Source organism: Gopherus flavomarginatus, chromosome 7, assembly GCF_025201925.1.
Source record: "Gopherus flavomarginatus isolate rGopFla2 chromosome 7, rGopFla2.mat.asm, whole genome shotgun sequence".
Classification (NCBI taxonomy): domain Eukaryota; kingdom Metazoa; phylum Chordata; order Testudines; family Testudinidae; genus Gopherus; species Gopherus flavomarginatus.
In genome coordinates, this window is record NC_066623.1 from 105,430,135 (window position 1) to 105,451,962 (window position 21,828).

The 21,828-nt window shown below is 41.1% G+C and overlaps 2 protein-coding genes across 8 annotated transcripts in view; one reads left to right on the forward strand and one right to left on the reverse strand.

Annotated features, from left to right (window-relative positions):
- The window catches only part of CPT2 (carnitine palmitoyltransferase 2), a 29,519-nt gene that overhangs the window by 2,028 nt on the left and 5,663 nt on the right, over nt 1–21,828 (reverse strand). Inside the window, exons 4-7 of one of the 6 annotated variants that reach the window (XM_050962435.1) lie at nt 20,316–21,620; nt 18,289–18,600; nt 9,845–9,936; nt 1,021–1,097 (exon numbers count right to left, since the gene is read on the reverse strand). In XM_050962435.1, the coding sequence (XP_050818392.1) occupies nt 9,869–9,936; nt 18,289–18,600; nt 20,316–21,620 (1,685 nt within the window). In that variant the 3' untranslated portion in view covers nt 1,021–1,097; nt 9,845–9,868. Of the gene's footprint in view, nt 1–1,020; nt 1,098–5,816; nt 6,691–9,844; nt 9,937–15,855; nt 17,295–17,518; nt 18,601–20,315; nt 21,621–21,828 lie in introns of those variants that run through there. The other 5 variants (XM_050962434.1, XM_050962433.1, XM_050962437.1 and 2 more) reach the window with 5 other exon arrangements.
- Nucleotides 615–15,448, forward strand: CZIB (CXXC motif containing zinc binding protein). 2 transcript variants are annotated; one of them, XM_050962447.1, is made up of 8 exons: nt 615–723; nt 975–1,058; nt 2,187–2,243; nt 3,100–3,181; nt 5,175–5,206; nt 5,744–5,821; nt 14,300–14,365; nt 15,341–15,448. In XM_050962447.1, the coding sequence occupies exons 3-8, from the start codon at nt 2,241–2,243 to the stop codon at nt 15,416–15,418; spliced, it is 339 nt and encodes a 112-aa protein (XP_050818404.1). In that variant the 5' UTR covers nt 615–723; nt 975–1,058; nt 2,187–2,240; the 3' UTR covers nt 15,419–15,448. The 2 variants fall into 2 exon arrangements, with proteins under 2 accessions (XP_050818404.1, XP_050818403.1); XM_050962446.1 differs by lacking the exon at nt 615–723 and adding an exon at nt 730–880.

Genomic DNA, 21,828 nt, shown 5'->3' on the forward strand with positions numbered 1-21,828 from the left:
TCCATCTACCCTGCCCTCGTTACTCTCTTATTTGCACTCCATATACCCCTGCAACCACTTCATAAGAACGGCAGTACTGGGTCAGACCAAAGGTCCGTCTAGCTCAGTATCTGTCTACCGACAGTGGCCAATGGCAGGTGCCCCAGAGGGAGTGAACCTAACAGGCAATGATCAAGTGATCTCTCTCCTGCCAAACATCTCCATCCGCTGACAAACAGAGGTTAGGGACACCATTCCGTACCCATCCTGGCTAATAGCCATTTATGGACTTCACCATCATGAATTTATCCAGTTCTCTTTTAAACACCATTCTAGTCCCAGCCTTCACAACCTCCTCAGGCAAGGAGTTCCACAAGTTGACTCTGCCCTGTGAAGAACTTCCTTTTATTTGTTTTAAACCTGCTGCCTTCAGGTTCCCTCCTTTCTCCCCAAGGGTTTCCTTGTTTAGTTCACGAACCACTGAGAAGATGAGAGAGACAGATGGCGGCCATCATTATGAGGGGTAGCCTCGCTGCTATCAGTTTAAGGAATTTCCGGCCATCTTGACGGAAGCTTCAGTCCCAGCGAGAGTAACAGATGACGGCCATCTTGGCTGAGGGCACTCCAGCTTCAGTCCTTGCGAAAGTAACGAGATGAGGTGACCATTTTGTCTAAGGGCAACAAGTCACGGGAAAGCTGCCACACACCAGGAGTCGATTAAAAAAAACGTCAACTACCGCGAAGGTTGGAGGCCGGCCTCTAGCGGGAGGGAGTAGGTGTCGGGGAAGCTGGTCGGGCTGATCCCGCCTTCTGCCTGCGCCGCGGGAGTTGGGGCCAGCTGCCGAGCGCGTCCAGGCTGCACCTCCAGCTACCGCCGGACCGGCAGGCCCTGAGCATGGGGGTGGGTCCGGGGGGCGCGGCGCTGTCAGTGCCTGGGGGAGGGGGTGGCACTGGCTGTAACACACTGACTCTGTCCCCCACCCTCTGTTTTACAGAAGACAGGGCTGCAGCTGAAAGCCACGCTGGAAAATATTACAAACCTCAGGCCGGTGGGGGAAGATTTTCGCTGGTACCTGAAGGTATGGCGGGCCAGGGGAGGTGCACGCTGCGCAGCGTTGCTAGGCAAAGCAAAATGAAACGCAGTGTACTTTAAAAGCCCCAGTAATTGTTTTTATAATACAAGCCTGTAGTGCTAACTAGAATACAGTACAGAATATCGTGCAGTAAAAGCGATATAAAATTATGAGACCGAAAACCAGTGATTATCGAAATGGAGGGACCTTGAGGGGTCCTCTAGTCTCCCCACCGCTGAAACTTAGAATAACTTGTGTAAATTTGCATCAGCAGGGGACGGGACTAGAGGACCCCTCAGTCCTGCATTTCAATGATTTTGAGTTGCATGGTGGTGTATCACAGGCTTTTTTTGCATGCTATTTTGCATTCCATCCTATAGTGGTTTGTACTGCAGGCTTCCATTACACAAATTATTGGTATCTAATGGAATCCTGCAATGCAAACCACTGTAGAATGGTTTCTATACTATGATCATCATTGTGGTATTTCATTGCCATCTCAGATACAGTTTTGCCAGTACCCAATTGATTATATACAGAATGTTAGTGGTATCATGGCACATTTCAGGCATGGTTCATTGTGTAATCTAAATAAAAGTAAGATGAATATAAGTGATTTGAAAGTTGTGCAGGGTTTTTTGTTAAATTTAAGCACGTTTTGGAAGTTGAGTAACTGTTAGATGTATGTATGTTTGCATTAAAAGATCAGTTACAATGAAGTAAAATCATGGCTATTCCTCAGTCCAGATCATATCCACCACCCTCTCCTTTGTGGTTATGATTTTATTTTATTTAAGTATAATTGGTGGAAGACTCGCTTGGTTGACAAACTGTTGGGATGTATTATTCCCAGCTTTCTTTATTGGCTCCTGCATGTAATCTGTTCTCTTTCTACCTAAAATTCTCTGGAAGAAATCCTCAACTTGTGTAAATTGTCATCGCTCAAGTGAAGCTAATGGGGCTATGAAAATGGACCCCAGTTGAGGCTCAGGCCTCCTATTCTTTATGGGCAGCTATCCCATGACCTTTCAACCACAAAAGGGTTAAACTTAAGTCTAAGAATGGCTTGAGCTATTTTATTGATCAGCTTAGTTACAACTTTAAGATTCTTTGGTGTATGTTTTTCTTTTCCAGCTGAAATGTGGGAACTGTGGTGAGATTTCTGAAAAATGGCAATACCTACGATTAATGGTAAGCTGCCAAACTGCAAGGTGTACATTAAAAACAAAGAAACCAAAAAACCCAGTGCATAATATGTAAAATTGACTTTGATGGAAACGGGGGATATGCTGTATGAAGCAGCCTTTGAATAATTATCTACATCAAGGTTGCTGTCAGACTTTATGTTCACAAAGTATTTTGAGATCCTTGAATGAAATGTGCTATAGGAACGGTTGAATAATGATAGTAAATTAACTTATACAAGGTACTGGTGTTGTGCATGCCAGAAATACTATAAATATCACTATCTGACTGCCTCATGACGTTAATTTTAAATAGAGAAGTGTTATCCCCACTTTAGAGATGGGGAAACTGAGGCAGAGAGGTGAAGTGATTTGCCCAAAGTAAAACAGGCAGTCTGTGGTTTAGTTTGGAATTAGAACCTCAGGCTCTTATCCTGAACATCAAGACCATTCTTCTTCTATATTGCAGGCCCCAGCCCTGCAACTTGTTGCATGTAGGCACAACAGTGTGCAGGATCAGGACTCTAATCATGCTGGTTGAAGATTAAATAAATATCCTATGGAATAGCTAGAATGTGTCTGTATTGTCAGGACACATTATATACATAACACAACACATTATATACATAATGTATTCAAAATTTAGTATATAATGTACATTATTCCTTGATAACCATAGTATTGTGAAGTCTAAATATTCTTTGTACTGAAAGAAACCTTCCTTCCCCTTACAATATATAAAATCATGTTAGTTTGCTATTGTCCTTGTAAAAACTACTTTGTCACTACAGAGATTTTTAGTTGCTCAATTAGAAGATGAAAAAATTGACACACAGTGATGGCTCCATTTGTAATTTTTTTAGGACAGTGCTCCTCTTAAGGGAGGCAGAGGGAGTGCCACGATGGTGCAGAAATGCAAGCTGTGCTCCAGAGAGAATTCCATTGGTAGGCTCTTTCACATGATTTAAGGGATGCTGTCAACTTGATTTTTTTTAACTAAATTTACGAAAACCTTCTAAATAAATAGTATGTCCTGAATTTCTGTTGTAAGTTGCTTTTTACCAGTGTTTATATGGGTTTACTTTCTCCTACTTGCTAGTGCTTGTCTTAAAGCACCAATATGTTTGTCCTCATGTTTGTGCATGAGACAGGAAATGCAACTGATCATCATAAAGAGAATGAGACTGACTACACATGCAAATACAAAAAGTGTGTAAACACTGGAACAATAAAGACAATTAATTTTTGCAAACTTTAGTTTTAGTAATTGTAGGTGCTAAAACAATAGTATGTTCAAATTTCCCAACAGAAACATGATTCTGAAGTTAATGGTGTCCCTTTTAAAATGCTTGCTTTTCTTCTATAAATTTATTTGGAAACAAATTCTTGTCCTTTGTAGCATTGTTTGAACATACACTTAAGATGTTAACCTTTTTGGAAAAAAATGGGATGCCAGTTACTTTTAATTCTTTTCTTAAAACAACAGAAGTAGCCAAGAGTTTCCTGGGCAATTTCTGTACTTGCTAGACATTTTTTCTTTCAGTTATCAAACTCTGTCTTTTTGCTATTAATGTAGAGATTCACAAAGCAGAGAAGAATGATGGTCCATCTAATCAGTATCTGACCAGTCTGGGATGGTTCTTAAGGAAAGCCCTCCATAATGTTCATAAATCAGTTGTATCTTACTATTTTCTGCCCTGCAGCTGGTGATCATCTACACCCTAACAAAACTATTGACAGCCATTGCAACTCTGGCCTACTGTGTAATTCAGCTGTTCTTATTTGTAGGAGTGTTTAACCCCTTTTAGATTGTATTCATTTATTTGCCTCAATATTATCCTATAGCAGAGTTAAACAGATTGATTATCTATTATATTAATACATATTTCCATTTATCTTGTTAAAGCCTTTTAGCCTTTCAGTTTCATTGTTTGACCGCTCATAGTTGTATTATGGGGGAAGAGTAAAGAGGAGCACCTGACTCATCCTTTATTATATTTTCTGTGCCCTTTGCCTTCCCAACCAAAATAGTCCTATTCATTGTCTCTTAATCACTTAACTTTTTTCATAAAAATGAGGACTAATCCTGAGACCCTTATACTTGCACAAGTACACTTATTGACTTCAACGGAACTACTTTTAGAAGTAGGAGTTTCAGGATTGGGCCCCAAAAATCTAAAAACCTGTCTGGTATTTGGAAAATTAACAGCATCCACCCAAGTGTCTGTGTCAAGTGTTTATTTTCCTCTCCAGATATTAAAAACTAGTTTCACCCAAGGAGCTGCCAGCTGTTTGCATTAGCCTGGTTCTTGGGATGTTCCTACAAAGTTCTGCCCATTTCATAGCCATCCTAGATTAGATTTTTTCCCCCTGGGATTGAGCTGTGATGTTGTAAAGCTATATGTATGTAAATACTTACTGCAGTAACATGAAGGGAAAGATAAATTGGTATTAAAAATGTGTCTGATATGAGAGGCATTTCCTGTGGAATAAATACAACCGTGAAAAGCTAGTTAAAATACAGGAAGGTATTTACAAGGTCTGTGCTGCCCTATACAATGACTATCCCCCAAATCTACATTTATGGAAATTAGATAAAAATAATGGTGTCCTGTTGGCGCAGTCCTGTAAGTAATTTGCACTCAACCCTCCCATTGACATTGGGAGAGCTGTATGAGCAACAATTGTACAGATGGAGCCTTAAAGCCTTGTTATACGAGTATGCCTTGCTTTTTCTTCCTTAAGAGGAAAACAAAACCGCAAAACGGGATATGAAATTCTTGGTAGCACTAGCAAAAAAAAAGGATCTCAGATTTTGATGGACTAACCAGAAATGTTGGCTGTTTTTGAATAAACAGTGTCTGGAGGGAAGGCTCTTGAGTTTGTATTGAGGAGTGGAAAATTGGAAGTATTTTAATTCTACCCCCTTCTCTTTTAGATATCTTAAGAGACACAATCAAGCCTTATAATGTAAGTTTATTTTCTCTACGATATCGCAGACATAACTGAAATAAGCATCAGTAATGTGGTGGTAGTTTATTACAAGGCTTCCCAATTTTTGTGATCATGTTCCTCCCAGAAGTACAGGGGAAAATACGCTCAGGTATTGCCTGATAGAAACATACCACAAATGGGATGCTGGATGATCCAAAAGTGAAGCTGTGCATTTAGGAAAGTATATTTTAAATACTGTGGACAGCGGCGGCCAGTTAATATCTTGCCTTGTCCCTTCTGCAGCATCAGGCACTGGATTAGTCACATTCTAAGAAAATATGTAATAGTTTTACCCTGGTCTCGGAGAGCCTACCTTTGAAGGGCTCAGAAGCTTCACCTGACCAGTCTCTAAGTTTAAGAAATTCTGGTTAATTATCAACCATGTAAAATAATTCAGTTTTTGGTCCAGAGTTTGCTGCTTCTAAAAACTTTATTGCATTTTATGCCTAGACTAAAAGGTGATGTTTCCCTTTCATTAGATAAAAATGAAATGCTATTCTGACTCAATCCTAGGCTGAAGACAGTGAGAAGTTTAAGACAATAGTGGAGTTTGAGTGCCGAGGTCTTGAGCCAGTTGACTTTCAACCACAGGCAAGTTCTTATTAATGATTTATTTGACAGCTCTTAGGTGTCTTACTGCTGAAGCCTACATTGATGTAGCATACTCTTTTGAGCGTTGCACTGCTCGTTTTGGACAACCTGTGACTCTCCAGTAGTCTCCCCTCTCTGCAGTTGTCTCTTACCTCATCCTACTCACCTAATTAAAGTTACTCACCCTTTGGATCTGTGCCCCCTGAAGTACCTTGTAAGTTCCAGAGCACTGCAGATTTGAAATCATTTGGTGGATCTTTAGAGTAGGCAACAAGAGGACGAGAGGAGTCCTAAAGCAGTCACATCTTGGATTGCCTAATTAGGGGTCACTGATGGGAAGAAGTCGTCTGGGTGGGCTACTGTACAAGGTATAGAGAGTTAACAAGCCTGATTTTTGGACGCTGATCAATATCTGACTGCTGTGCTCAACCAAACTCTGAAGTTCATCCATCTCTACAAATGTAGATGTGTATCCACAACAAAATGAGACTGAAAGGCAGAGCAAGACTCGCTGAAGGCATCAAGAGTCTCTGTTGCAAAATACAGCTGCAGATACTGAGTTAAAGGGTCTCTCTCAGCTGTAAACCGAGACAGCTAAGAGAGTTTCAGATGGGACAGCTATGAATTTTGCTTGGAGGTAGTGAGACTTGGTGACTGGTTTGTTTCGTCCAACTGGGAGTTTGTTTGGCTGTTTATTCTCTGTGTACAGGCTGTGTAGCTGGGCCATGGGCCTCTGAGTAAGTCGTTGGAACAGGTCTGTTTCATGTCTTGGTGAGGCGATGTGGTTCTGACCCTTGGAACATTGATCAGCCCTGCTGCTTGAAGTCTGAATGGTTAATTGCTCCCTGATGGGGAGGGGCCGAGCTGAGCTAAACAGAGAGATTTGGGTAATGAGAGTCACTTACTAGCAATATTGAGAGCCACAAACTATGGCAACTGACAGTTTCAGAGGGAGTTGGAGGTGGGTGGGAGAGAGCTTTCCTTCCAGATTCAGCTCTACAGTGATATAACAATGGGATGCAAAGTGACACAAGGAGAAAATTGTAACTAGGAGAGTTAAGGACAGTAAGGAGTTTAAGTATATCAGGGACAAAAAGAATACTAACAATGGTATTTGTCCCTTACTAGATGGAAATGGTAGAATTATTAGTAATAATGCATAGAAGACACAAGTGTTCAATAAATATTTCTGTTCAGAGGGGGGAGGGACAGATGATGTAATATATGATAACTCTTTCCATTCCACTAGTATCTTGGGAGAATGTGAAATAACAGCTATTAAAGTTAGACTTTTAAAAACAGCAGGTCCAGATAATGACTCCAAGAGTTTTTAAAGAGCTGGCTAAGGCGCTTGTGGGATGGTTAATGTTGACTTTTTGTCAATAAGTCTTGTAACGCTGGGCAAGATCCAGATGACTGGAAGAAAGCTTAATGTTGTACCAATATTTAAAAAGGTAAATAGAATGATCTGAGTAATTGTAGGCCTGTCAGTCTGACATGGTTCCTGCATAAGCTAATGGAGCAGCTGATACAGGACTTTATTAATAAAGAATTAAAGGAGGGTAATGTAACTAATGGCAATTTGAGTTTATGGAAAATAGATCCTGTCAAACTAACTTGTAATCTCATTATAAAAACAAGTTTAGTTCATAATGGTACTAGTGTTGATGCAATATACTTAAACAGACTCCTGTAAGGTGTGACTTGGTACCCCACAACATTCTGAGAAATAGGAGAACAGAAAATTAACATGGCACATCTTAAATGGATTAAAAACTAGCTAGCTGACAGGTCTCACAAGATAATTGTAAATGGGGAATCATGACTGAGCAGGTGTTTCTAGTGGAGTACCATAGTGATCGGTTCTTGGCCCTATGCTATTTAACATTTTTCAGTGAGCTAGAAGAAAAAAAAAATCATCACTGATAGAGTTTGCAAATGATCCAAAAATGGTGAGGGGAAGGGAGGTAAATAATAAAAAAGACAGATCACTGATACAGAGTGATCTGGATCACTTGGTAAACTGGGCATGAGCAAACAATATGAATTTTAATATGGCTAAATGTTATATGCCTAAGAGTACAGAATGTAGGCCATATTTGCAGGATGGGGACTATCTTGGGAAGCAGTGATTCTGAAAGAGTTTAGGAATCATGGTGGATAATCAGCTGTGGTCAAAAAGTCTAATGTATTATTTGAATGCGTAAAAGAGGAATCTCAAGTAGATGTAGAGAGATTATTTTACCACTATTTTTGGCACTGATGCAAGCACTGCTGGAATACTGTGACCAGTTCTGATGTCCATAGTTCAAGAAGGATGTTGATAAATTGGAGAGGGTTCAGAAAAGAGCCACAGGAACAAATAAAAGACTGAGAAACTTCCCTTATAATTATAGACTCCAAGAGCTCAATCTTTTTATCTTAACCTTCACTTTAAGGAGTGACTTGATCTATAACTACCTACAGGGGAATAAATACTGCGACAAAGTTCCTCCTCTACCTTGGTGGGTCCTGCGCTTATTGGCAGTTTTGCTCACCGCGGTGATCTTCCCCACAGTCTGGATCAACTCCTCCTGTGCTGGATCAGGAGTTGGGAGGTTTAGGAGGAACCCGGGCCCACCCTCTACTCCAGGTTCCAGCCCAGGGCCCTGTGGATTGCAGCTGCCTGTAGTGCCTCCTGTAACAGCTGCATGACAGCTACAACTCCCTGGGCTACTTCCCCATGGCCTCCTCCAAACACCTTCTTTATCCTCACCACAGGATCTTCCTCCTGGTGTCTGATAACGCTTGTACTCCTTAGTCTTCCAGCAGCACAGCCTCTCACTCTCAGCTCCTTGAGCCTCTTGCTCCCAGCTCCTCTCTCCCTGACTGGAGTGAGCTCCTTTTTAAACCCAGGTGCCCTGATTAGCCTGCCTTGATTGGCTGCAGGTGTTCTAATCAGCCTGTCTGCCTTAACTGGTTCTAGCATGTTCCTGATTACTCTAGTGCAGCCCCTGCTCTGGTCACTCAGGGAACAGAAAACTACTCATCCAGTGACCAGTATATTTGCCCTCTACCAGACTCCTGTACCACACTGGTTTGGGTCTGTCACAATACTTGATAATGGGTTCTTTAATCTAGCAGAGGAAAGTATAACCCAATCCAAAGGCTGGAAGTTGAAGCTAGATAAATTCAGAGCGGAAACAAAACTTACATTTTTAAGTGATGGTAATTAACCGTTGGAACAATTTACAAAGGGTTGTGGTGGATTTTTCCATCACTAATCACTTTAAAATAACGAGTATATTGTTTTCTAAAATATATGCTCTAGGAATTATTTTGGGGAAGTTCAATAGCATGTATTATACAGAAGGTCAAAGTAGATGATCCTAATGGTCCCTTCAGGCCTTGGAATCTACAGTTCTCCTGCTGCTGTCAGCTGTTGGTTTCTTGTGTCTGGTCATGGTCTACATAAGCTAACTCCCTGCTATATATAACCTATTATTCCAGTAGGATTAGGAGTAAATTGCATAGACTGACAAATAAAAGCCTGTGCTTTATCCTTCCTGCAACCGCAGTGACATTGTGCTACATTTATTATTGTTCTGGCTCACTTTCTAAGACGTGGGAGGGGAAAATTCAAGTGTCTAAAAAAACAGTTTTTCTGTTTCTATGCAAAACTAAGCATATGTAAAGTGGACTACTGCAATTGGTGGTGTAACTAGTACATTTTTCTCCAGAAGCCCACCTGTTAAGGAGAAAAGCTAAATAGTCAGTTGCTTGTTCCTGTTGGCTTTACAACTGGAACTAGAAATCTATTTCTATAGTCAAATTTGATAAGCCCATGAGTGTGTAGGATGCTTGTTTACATATCTTCCTAGCCCTCACCTGTCAATCTCATTTCAATCAATACCAACAGAGTGAAGGTTATAATAACTCATAACCTAATAGTCTCAAAGTTAAATCTGAAGCAGTGTGTATGAAGGATAGCCCTGACTAGATATTTAAGTTGTGATACTTCAATAAATAAATCAAGAGACTTACCCTTATTCCTTACAAATCCAACAGTTATTTTACAGTCAACTCTCTCAGATACAGTTGAAGCCAGCCTGGCTTCTCCAGCTCAAGTTTCAGTTCTGTCACAAACAGCAATGGAATAGAATAGGTCATAAGAATGTGAAATTATTTTTAATAAATAGAATTAAAACTTAGCTGAAGTTGATGAGAATTGTTATTTCCATTGATATTTGTCTGTCTCCCCATAAAATCACCAGAATTCTCATTGCAGTCTTAAAGTGGGAAATACCCTCTAGGTCCCTCCATGACAAAAAGAAAATCTTTCCCTTTGGAAAATCCCAGGGATGTTTTTTTGTTGTTTTTTACCAAGTGGTGAAAAATCTAATTAAGATGCTTGTTCATTTCTTGCTTGGTAAGAAGTCTCTTAGTTTTAGCTTATAATTATGCTTTTCATTTAAGGTTCCTGAGCTGATGTAGCTATCAGAAATGCCAATATATGCCTCTTTACCTGTATTAGTTCTGTACGGTCTCCTCCTCCCCCACACCACAGAAGTATTATCCTTCAGCTGAAGAATAGATGCATCTTTACAAAGTTTCTTTTCATCCAACTATAGCTCCCTTGCTCTGTGGCAGAAATGACACTTTACAGTGGTAAGCAGAATAACTGCATGATGATCCACTATGTTGGAAAGTTGGGTGATAAGAATTCCTGTTTTGTTCTAAGCTTCAGCTGCTGTTGCTCCTTAGCCAGTCAGCAGAGGGCAGACAAGTCACTTCATTACTCAGCTCCATTTGGCAGTGATTAAATTAGAGTATCAACTGTGATGCCACAAGCTATAAGAATGCAAGTCCTTACTCCTGAGAGCATTCTGTGCAAAAAATTAAAAAATTTGCACACCATATTTTAAAATTCTGCAAGTTTGGTTTGTCAATAAATAATGCAGAGGCTCCAGCATGGCAGGGGGGAGCATAGGCCACTGGCTGCATGAAGGTGGGAGATCACCGTGCAGCTCCCCCACCCCCGGGGCACAGACTCAGTGGTGAGGTTGCACCTGACCCTAACACAGCAGAAAGCATGGGCCTGCCCCAGAAACACCCTGGGGCCCTGCCCCTCTGCACCAGGTGTGGGGCAGGCAGGCTCAACCAGGCAGGAGCCAAGTGTAGGGTGAGAGGATTTTGTGTGGGACAATCTGGGTGCAGGCAGCTATGGGGAGGTCTGGGTGTGGGGGGATCTGGATGCACAGAGGCTTGTTGGGGGTGGGGTTCCAGGTGCAGGGTAATGGGACTCTGCAGGAGCTTCCAGGTAAAGGTGGTTGGGGCTCAGCAGGTGGTCTGGGTGTGGGGGTCTCAGGGTGCTGGGGGACTGAGGCTTGGTGGCGTGGGAGCATGCGTGCAGCTAGTTGGAGGTCAGTGGCATGGGATTCTGGATGTGTGGGCTTGGGGTGGTGGGGCTCTTCAAGATGGGGATTTGAGTGCAGGGAGGTCAGTAGGGGTTGGTCTGGGTATGGGGTGGGGGCTAGGTGCAGGGGGGCTCCAGATGCAAGGGTTGAGGTTTGGTGGGGTTTGGGTATGGAGGACTAGGGTGGTTCTGGGTGAACTTGGCAGCGGTATCTGGATATGGGAGGTCCGGATGCATGGGAGTTGGGTGGATGGTGGAGCAGCTCCCTGTACCTCTCCTCCCCACAGCTGAGGCATGATGGGGGCAGGAAGCAGGGGAGAATTCTGAGCTTCCTGCAGCTGGGGGAGGTTCTGGGGGGTGGGTCTGACACAGTCCCAGGCATTGCTTGCAGGGGAAGAGGAAGTGCCATCCTCTCCTGCCTCCAGCACAGTCAGGACTAGCACCTGATCCCAGCACAGGGTAGGAGCCACTGGCTGGAGAATCCCTAGTCCTGCAGTGATTTCTCTCTCCGCCAGCTGCTCTGTGTGCCTTAAACGATGTACCCCCACTGCAAAGGAGTGGTGCATGACTGCTCTTACAGCTTCCCTTTCAAAAAGTCATTTTTTTGCTGGGAAGCGAAGAAATCTGCGGGGGACATGAATTCTGTGCATGCAGTGGCACAGAATTCCCCCAGGAGTAAGTTATGCTGGAATTACAACAGCCTGTCACATGGTTTAATGTTCCATGGATCTCTTAAATGTGTACTGGGTGGTGATGGCTCTGCATCCCTTCCACTTCCATTCTTTGCTCTGTTGCAGTTCTGTATTGTGGCTGGTGGAGATGCATCTTCTCTTGTACTGCCTACTGCCCCCCACCCCCATGGGGTTTGTGATTCTACTCATGTAAAGGCTGCGTGCAATGTTTGATCTAAATGCACCACTCCCATTGACATTTGTCATGCATTGTGGGATGTGTATGACTAAATTCTTAATTTTCACAGATCCCAAAACACTTTAAAGTTTATGGTCAGAGAGCACATTCCTTGTACACTCAGACTTCTCATAGAAGCTAGTGGGGATTTATGTCTACAAGGAATCCAGGAGCAGGTCCCATATGCATTTCAGTTTGCAAAACCAGGAAAGAGTTCTTCTTATACCATAGCCAGTTGTTTGTTTACTCAGTTAAAAATAAAAAGAATCCAAGTAGCTCACAGGAAGGCTTCTTACATTGTCCATCCTTTAATTTGTGTCATTGTTCTTAAATTCTTGAAGAATTTTGTTGACCAACAAAACATTAATCTGTAATTTAAATACCAATTTTTTTTACCCCAACTGTACCTTCTTTGGAAATGTATCCATTGCTTGATGTACTGGATCCCAGAGTGCAGCCACCTTGGTTGATCTCTTTATTCCTCAGCAGTTTCTCAAACCAAGGGAGGAGAAACTGGTTCTCTAGTTGACAAGTTGAGAAACTGCTGAGCTTCAGTTCATCTGCAAATTTGACACCATCAGCTCAGATTAAACAAAGACTGTGAATGGCCTGCCAACTACAGAAGCAGTTTCTCCTCCCTTGGTTTTCACACCTAAACTGCTAGAACAGGGCCTCATCCTCCCTGATTGAACTAACCTCATTATCTCTAGCTTGCTTGCACATATATACCTGCCCCTGGTAATTTCCACTACATGCATCTAACGAAGTGGGTATTCACTCACGAAAGCTCATGCTCCAAAACGTCTGTTAGTCTATAAGGTGCCACAGGATTCTTTGCTGCTTTTACAGATCCAGACTAAAACAACTACCCGTCTGATACTCTTAAATTGTGCTGCTTGGGTGGAGTCTAATCTGGTTACAATTAAAATCTAGTTGATTCTCCTCCTTGTGGTAGTTTGACTCCTCCATACCTAAATGAACTACACAGGATGATGATAGTTACAAACACTTGGCCCCTTTTGCGAGGGGTGTCTGGGTTCTCCTGCTGTTAAAACGAGAACTGAAGACTTGTCTTTTTTCCTCTCTTGCTTTTCATTGTTAGCTTGCTATTAAACTGGAGTACTCTGTTTCTAAAATGCCTTGAAATATCTTGGTGACAGTTTTAATCTAATGCATTCATTGCTAATAGACATACTGGATACACTAAGCCCTCGTCCAGACTAACCCGCGGCATCGGCGGGTTAAAATCGATTGCTCGGGGATCGATATATCGCGTCTAGTCTGGACGCGGTGTATCGATCCCCGAGCGCGCTTACATCGATTCCGGAACTCCATCAACCCGAACGGAGTTCCGGAATCGACGCGGAGAGCCGCGGACATCGATGCCGCCCCGTCCAGACTGGTGAGTACCTCGATTTTAGAAATTCGACTTCAGCTACGTTATTCTCGTAGCTGAAGTTGCGTATCTAAAATCGATTTTAATTCCTAGTCTGGACGTGGCCTTAGAAACCTGTGATGCCACAGAGATTTTTTGGGGAAAAAACAAGTTAGAAAAAATAATTTGCAGGAAAAACAGGTGTGTTCTGGAAAACTGATGTTTCATTGCTTTACAATATTACTTGTACAGGTCTGTCGCATCTTAACGCACATTTAACATGCCTGATTTCAGCTTTATGCGGTTGGCAAAAACCAAAAAAAAACCCCAAAAAGAGAGAACAATTTTAATACTGTACCTGTAGTGCGGGTGATTCCGCCCGCCATTGAACTCAATGTAATTTTGACTATAAGTGGTTTTCGCTTTACGTGCTAACCGTGGAACGGAACCCCCATGTAAGATGAGACAGACCGGTATAGTTTTAGTAATGTTCCTATAACTTCTGGATACAACTGAACTCTACATCCATTGTATCTTTTGGAATTGAGCATATGTAAAAATAAAACTTGGGCATGAACAGACTTAAACTCTCCTTGATTATTAAACAGAGGGTCGTACCCTATATTGAAACCAGAGGTCACTTAATAATTTGGTCACTCTTTATACCTACTTGTAAGACAACTAGCTCCACTAAAATAAATATTTGTACTGGATAACCTTGTTTGTTGTAATAAAAGTCTTAAATATGTTTAAAATAATTCAACTCATACCTAAGCTTATTTTAATTTTGCTTTTGTAGGCTGGGTTTGCTGCTGAAGGTGCACAGTCTGGCACGCCTTTTAGTGAAATAAACTTGCTGGAAAAGGTACAACTTATTTTTCCTCAGTGTCTCTATCCCCAGAAACAGCAATCACCCATTTAAAAGTATGGCTTTATGTGCCTTAGAGTGGCATGCATGCACAAATCTTAAGTGGAGAAGGAAACCACCTTCAAATATGAGTGCTCAGCATTAGTGTGCTCCTCAAGGTGCTTATTTGGAAGTGTTTAAGCATGGACATCTTCAGTATTTTGAATAGTCATGGTATAATTGCAGTTTGCTCTTGAAAAAATGTTGGCAGGACAGCCAAATCGTGGTCTCTTGATCAAGTGGGAGATTTTTATGGGGACACTGGTTTTCTTTTGCTCTGAAACTATTGGGGCAACTCCTGAGAACTCTTCCACATGTTGAATAGTGATGTGCAGTCTCCTTTGAAGCTCAGCATAAGACTCTGGGCCTGCGTACATGGAGACTTAAGGCACAGCAGGCTGGGTGTGAACCACAGCATAGTAGCCAGGCATGCACATCCTGCTACTGCACATCCTGCTACTGCACACTAGAAATGTCAGTGTATTTTGACCTATTGCTGTTTCAAACACAATGTCTCCATGTAGACAAGCCCCAAATCTTCACTGGCCATGAGCAAATATCTCAGGCTCAGTTTCTCTCTTTGGTATTCCACATGACAGGAAGATTGGCTTGTCCGACTCAGGAGAACAGGTACTATAAATAATCCTTTCACTCACCATGGTTGCTGGCATGTCTGTTACTGGCTACAGTCTTCAGATACAGAAAATCTGATTCATTAAGCTAAAACTACTAAGAAGCTTGAAGCTAATTTAATTTGTTTGGTGTTCATTTCTGTTGGACATAGAACTGGAGAGGTTAAGGGCCTAAACACTTCCTGCAGACAGTGTAGAACCCAAATTTGGAATGCTGATAAGAATTGATATTCCAATTTACGATTTTAAATACTACCCCATTGTGTTTTGTATTAATGCTGTAAAATTTGAATTCCTACAGGACTGGAATGACTATGATGAAAAAATAAAGGAGTCTGTTGGAATCTATGAAGTTACCCATAAGTTTCTAAAATGCTAAAACTGCTTTTAATAAAATCTTGACACCTTAGCCAAGTAATGGTCTGTAGTCATTATAGAAGTTCCTCTGGAGTGACTTTCTGTATGGCTGTACTTCAACAATCAAATATAATATCAGCTGAGTTTGACTTTTAGTCAGTCTTGGGACAGCAAGTACTTTTCCACCAGTCTGACTGGTTGTGTTCAAGTAGTTCACTCAGATGAAACTTAGTACAGCCAAACCTAATATTTCTTGACTAACACATTGGCCCTTTAGAGACAGATTTAACAACATATACTAAATAGTCATTGCCCTCAGGGTTAAAGACAACATGGAAGGATTCATCATTGGCAAAATACCCTATTATATAAATAACTTTCAGTCTTGATCATCATCATTGGCACATTAGGTAATTGCAGGTGTTAGGGCTTGAAGCCAGAAGTATATCTTTGTAATCGTTTCCTGCTAGTTCAAGTAAACCTGCTGTTATCATTTCCTGCTAACTGACTTGTATTTCAAATTTTAAGTGATAACTTAGTTATACATAAATGTAAACAAATACAAACTTTAATCTAAAAACATTAACTATCTTCTGAAAACCAAATGATCTTTACACAATCCATTTTTTTTACCCCACTCAGTAAGCAAATATTTTCCTTCTTGAATAAATGAAGATGTCAGCTCAAAAGGAAACAGCTAAGTATACCAAAGGTTTTGAATTTAATACCTTCCCCCACCCCTAAAAGCCCCTAGTCTTTCCCTATCTGTTCTGTAAGATTTTTTTCCCCCAAGCCCAAATGTACTCTTCAGCACCAGGAAATCACCATTCACCAAAGTCTCAACAGCAAAGTAAGTGCAGCACATGATGTAGTATCCTACCTTCTAGCAGCAGCCTGTAGAGGGATAAAAAGCCCTGCTACATATTGATGGAAAGGAATCTGGAGAGACCTGTGTTTTAGGGTTGCTTCACCCTGGTAACTGATTCATTTTATATATAAGATATGGTATCTTGTGTTCACTAGTTGCATTCATGCTGTATCACTTTTTGATAAAGCAAAGAACTGAGGGAATCTATATTACACAAAGAAAAACTGAAGGCAACTAAACTTCTGGTCTTATGAATCTCATCAGTGACATCCTAGCACCATCCACTTAGAATATACTGTCTGCCACCATGTTATGTTTCGGTACTGTTCACACAGCTGTGAAATGGACACTTAGTGCTATTTTGAAAAGCTGGCAGCAGAGAAAAGAACCACTGCTATTCAACAGGGAAGAGAACTATCTTTTACGCTTTCAAAATAGACAGGGGATACGGTTGAGGCATAGAGATACTTTCCCTCTCAGAGCAGCCAAAAAAAATTTTATTTTTTTTTGGAGGGGTTGAGTGTGTTTTTAATAGAGATGCTGAAGCTAATGCAAAAGATACAGCCCCAAAGCAAGGACCAGTGAAAGTACTGTTAAGAATCTCAGCAGTTGAAGGGAGGGGGCACTCCTGGAGAGCAAAGGTTCTTATGTCTTTTGTATGAATTCTGCTGCATTGGGTGTCGCAACAAATTAATGTGACTCTAGAGTTACAAGATCTTGAATAAATCTAGCAGATGCTGCTGCTGCTGCCCTGCAGGAAATTCTGCTGTCCCCATTGGAAAGCTCCTTGAACCTTTCCCACCTCAAGCCCAATACCTTTATTTCAGAGACATCTTAAATCTGCAAATACTAAGACATCCCTGCCACCTGCCTTGGCAAATAGGCTGAAAGGTTCCAACAGATACTCATGGTGCCATGCAAGAAGTCTGGAGAGTTCTAGAGGAGGTAGGAAATAGTCATTAAGAATGGCGGCTGATGGTGATTCCTTCTCCACAGTAGGAGAGAGATATTTGGGAAAGAAAAGCAGCCTCTGGAGAAGTTAATGAGAAATGATTTTTCAGTATTAAACATACAGGCTTATGCAAAGGAACACAAAACAGATTATAGGGCAGATATACAAACAGAAATAACTGACAGTTTATAAAGTTTATCTAAAGAGTATACGCATTTGACTGTATTCCTCTATCAGCTTTTGTATGCTTATTTTAAAAGTGTAAACTCTCAAATCCCTAATCCTGAGATACTACTAAAACATTTCTTCAACCATGTCATAGGTAGCTTTATTTAAACATTATTTTCCAACCAATTTCTTAACAGTTTGAAGATTTAACACCTGATTACAGTTGTCAGTATTGTTAAAGTCTCACATTTTCAAATTTTCATTTAAATCAATTATTACATTGGAAATGCTTCCAATAGAAGAGCCAGTTAGTTTGACACTGATTCAAATTTAACAAGAAAAATAAAGATTACAGATCTAGTAAGTGAACATATCACATGTGCAGGATTTACAACTTGTCATTCTTGTATTTAGTTTTAAGTACAACTTTTGTAGCTGTTACATTGTTCAAATGTAGTTTTTTGTTCCCGCTGTAAACATGAACATTCGTAGATTTTAAGCTCAAGTTTAATCAGTACAATACTAAAGTTCCTTTCTAGAAATGAATATTTAAAAATGCCTCTGTTATATTTTAAGAACATTTTATATTCTATTACATAACAGTTCAGAATATCAGAATTAAGCGTTTCCTGAATATCACATACAGGAGCTTGCACTTAATTTCTTTATATGGTTAAGATTTTCAAAAGAGCCCTAGCCCCCATGGAAATTCAGTGCAAGTTGGTCACTTAACTCTTGCAGACTCCTTTGAAAATCCCAGTCAAAATGCTTAGTAAATTAGCACTAGCAACATTCTTCCACATTCAGCCACACATGATCAGAAGTGATCTTGATCCAAACATTTTATATTGTGCATTAAAAAAAGTATCCCAGCCCCGTTGTGCCTAACTACTAATATGCTTACCTTCTAAAACACGAAAAATATCTTCCAGTGACTTATGCACACACTGGAGGAATTCATGTACATTCCTGGCTGGGTAAGAGGAGGCACTGCAGCCAATCCAGTCATCATGCACTCCATAGCCTACACCAAAGCCATCCGGCACCACTGGAGCAAATCCTCCCATATTCACAGCTGGGCTGTTCAACGTGCTTGTGGACAGAATGTTGTGATTCAGCTGAGCATAGGCTTGGTCCTGGTAGATGTCAGGTAACGGGATACCTTTTGATGCTGCCAAATAACGCAAACTGAACAAATGCCGGTCAAATCCTTGACCTGTTAAAATAAGAACATAAGAATGACCATGATGGATCAGACCAGTGGTTCACTTAGGCCAATATCCTGTTTGCTGACAGTGGCCAATGCCAGAGGCTTCAGAGGGAATGAACAAAACAAAGCAATTATCAAGTGATGCGTCCCTTGTCATCCAGTCCCTGCTTCTGGCAGTCAGAGGGTTAGGGACACCCACAGCATGGGGTTGTATCCCTAACCATCTTGGCTAAATAGCCAGTGATGGACCCTTCATCCATGAACTTACCTAATTCTTTTTTTAACCCAGTTATACTTTTAGCCTTCACAACATCCCAGGCAATGAATTTCACAGGTTGACTGTGCGTTGTGTGAAGTGGTACTTCCTTATCTTTGTTTTTAAACCTGCTGCCTCTTAATTTCATTGGGTGACCCCTGGTTTGTGTGTTATATGGAGGGGTAAATAATGCTTCCTTTTTCACTTTCTCTATACCATCCATGATTTTATAGACCTCTATCATATCCCCCCCTTAGTCATCTCTTCTAAGATGAAGGGTCCCATTCTTTTTAATCTCTGCGAAGCTGTTCCATATCTCTAATCATTTTTGTTGCCTTTGTTGGTACCCTTTCCAGTTCTAATACATCTTTTTTGAGATAGGGTGACTAGAACTGCACTCAGTAGTCAAGGGATGGGCATACCATGAAGTTATACAGTGGTATTAAAATACAAAACACTGCAGAAAATAACTGCTTTTCTCTGGAAAATAGTTATTTAACACACTAAATATCACACCCCTTCAAAGACACAAAACTTACAAGAGTTTTTTCTATAGCAGCTTTCTTACAAGTTATGGTAACATGCTTTACAGAAGGAAATTGCAATGCATTTTTAGCACATCCATTCTCTGGGACAGGAACTCTGTTTCACTCATTTATGTAGCAACTACTATAAAGGGGCCATTATCTCTGGGACATCTAGGCACTACTGCAATATTAATAAAAGGTTTTTAACAATAGTTAAGTTAAATGGAAAAGATCAAAATAGGAGGTTTGAAAAAGGAATAAATGTTTTCATATTACTTTAAAAAAGAGCCTGAGGTAGGGTGTTCCAAACGGCAGGAACTACAGAGGAAAAGGCTATTGAACCAACAGTAAAAAGAGTATAATAAAATTGGACGAGGCCCTGTAGGCTACATTTTACTAAAAATCTAGAAGTTAGCAAGCTCTAATTGTGACTTATTTTAAAATGCAATAGGGCCAGGTCAGATAGAGCCACTTGGGAAAATTTATCACTGGTGCAGCAGAAGGAACCAAGGCCAGTTTGCACAGCGGCCTCAGTACCACCTGCAGGCAGATGCATGAAGCAACCCAAAATCCTGCTTTGTGTTGCCTTCTCCAGGGCATCAGCCAGTTAGCTGCCACATGTGGGCTAGTATAACAGTAATTTATCTACAGGACAGGAAAAATCTTGATGTGTGTGGGTCTGAAGCAAATAAGGGGAACTCAAAGACACTCCCTTCTTAAGAAGAATGTCACAAGAACAATTTTTTCTTTAACCTGCAAAGCGCTGCTATTATTTGGCATTCTACAAAGTTTGAATGAACATAGGCCCTCCAGCAAGATTAAGTTACACTTAGTGAGACTTCTGTAAAAGTTTAGCATTAATGAGCAACTAAGTTGATAAGACTCATTTTGTGAAGCAATGCGAATGTTCTATCACCATGACAGACACTCTCACTTACCCATAGCAGCTTCTTTTGTCAACTGGCCGTGGTACTTAGAGCACTCAGCAATCATCTGCTGAAGCTCCTCTGTGCTGTGTTTGGAAGGTTGCCTGACAAAAGCTTCCGTGCACTTCTTTGTATAGATGGAGACAGGACGGATGGTCTCTGTGCGACCGTGTTTGAAAGCTGCAGTACTGCAAGACTCATATGTGGCAACAGTCTGGCCATACTGCCGAAGGAAAGCCATCTGGAAAGAAAGCTGAGTCACAGCATCAGGACTTATTTTCTTCTGCTTTAAAAACTCCTTGCCTCCTTTCTTAAACTGAATACAGTCAAGAGTCAAGGTTTCCATAGTGGCATCAAATTTCTGTTTGGCTTTGGTAATTCCTGCTTTTAAGGCATCATTCAACTTAAAGCTGAGTTTCTGCACAGCGCTGGAAGAGTCAACTGCAGCAGGTTGAGATTGTGGGGTGACAGCTGGCCTCTGGGTGCTGTCTTTAAACACTTCATTCTGAAATCTTAATACAGCCACACCATCTCCCCAGGAATGTTCAAAATGAATGGCCGCATTGCCATCTTTGGTTAGGATAAGGTTAAAGGATTTATCATACCAGCGGTTAATACCATCTCCATGCAACATGGTGTGAGACAAGTGCACAAGGTCTTTAATGGGGAAGTCATCTAAACATAGACAGAAGACAGCAGAATCCACTTTTTGGAGGACTTCCTCATTGCCATTATCGAGTAGCTTCTGTCTCAGTAGTGCCCATGAATCTCGGTTTTCACTGGGCAAATATGCAAGAGGGAAGGCTGGGGCTGGACTGTTGTCACTAAGTATGTATTTCAGGTGTGCTTGTATTTCAGAAGGCTTCACTATATTCCCATCTCTATCAATGACATCAAATACATAAAAATTCCCATTTCTGAGCACCAGCAAGTGCTTTGCTTTTTCATCTGTAAAAAGCTCATCTCGACTCAGTTTAGGCAATCGTGTGGAATTGAAAAGCCGGAAGTACTGAGACATATCTAAGGGGTATGCATTGACCATGTAGGCACCAAACCATGATACAGATGAAGGCACAAATCGAATGAGTCTCCTAAAGGTTTGAGTGTCACTTTTGTCTGGATTGAGATGAAAAACCTCTGGCTCTAGACAGCCAGCCCTGAAGGTCTTCAAAAAACGTATAGCAGAAACAGTCATGTTAGTTGCTCGTGTGAGCTGATCATTATATTCAGCTTTTGGGTCAGGGTTGAAAGACATAAATGGGTTAAAATTCAAAACAACAGATTCACGTGAACTTAGATACATATCAAACCAGGGACCTAAAAATGGAGAATTGAGAAATAGATTAATACAGGTAAAATTGGCTAATTGTGAAAGCACTGTTCAGAACCATCTATATTACATGTCAGTCATTCGGAAGAGAGCTCCACTATCTCTATTTAATTATAGTCCATGGACTAGGGTACATTACGGCAACACATTCCCACCAAATCAGAAATGGACCTCCCACTGATGTCAGTGGGAGCT

Coding starts and splice junctions, on each gene's coding strand:
- CZIB (XM_050962446.1), top strand. Junction 1,059..2,186: donor ATTTTCGCTGGTACCTGAAG/GTATGGCGGGCC, acceptor TTTCTTTTCCAG/CTGAAATGTGGGAACTGTGG. Junction 3,182..5,174: donor CTCCAGAGAGAATTCCATTG/GTAGGCTCTTTC, acceptor CTTCTCTTTTAG/ATATCTTAAGAGACACAATC.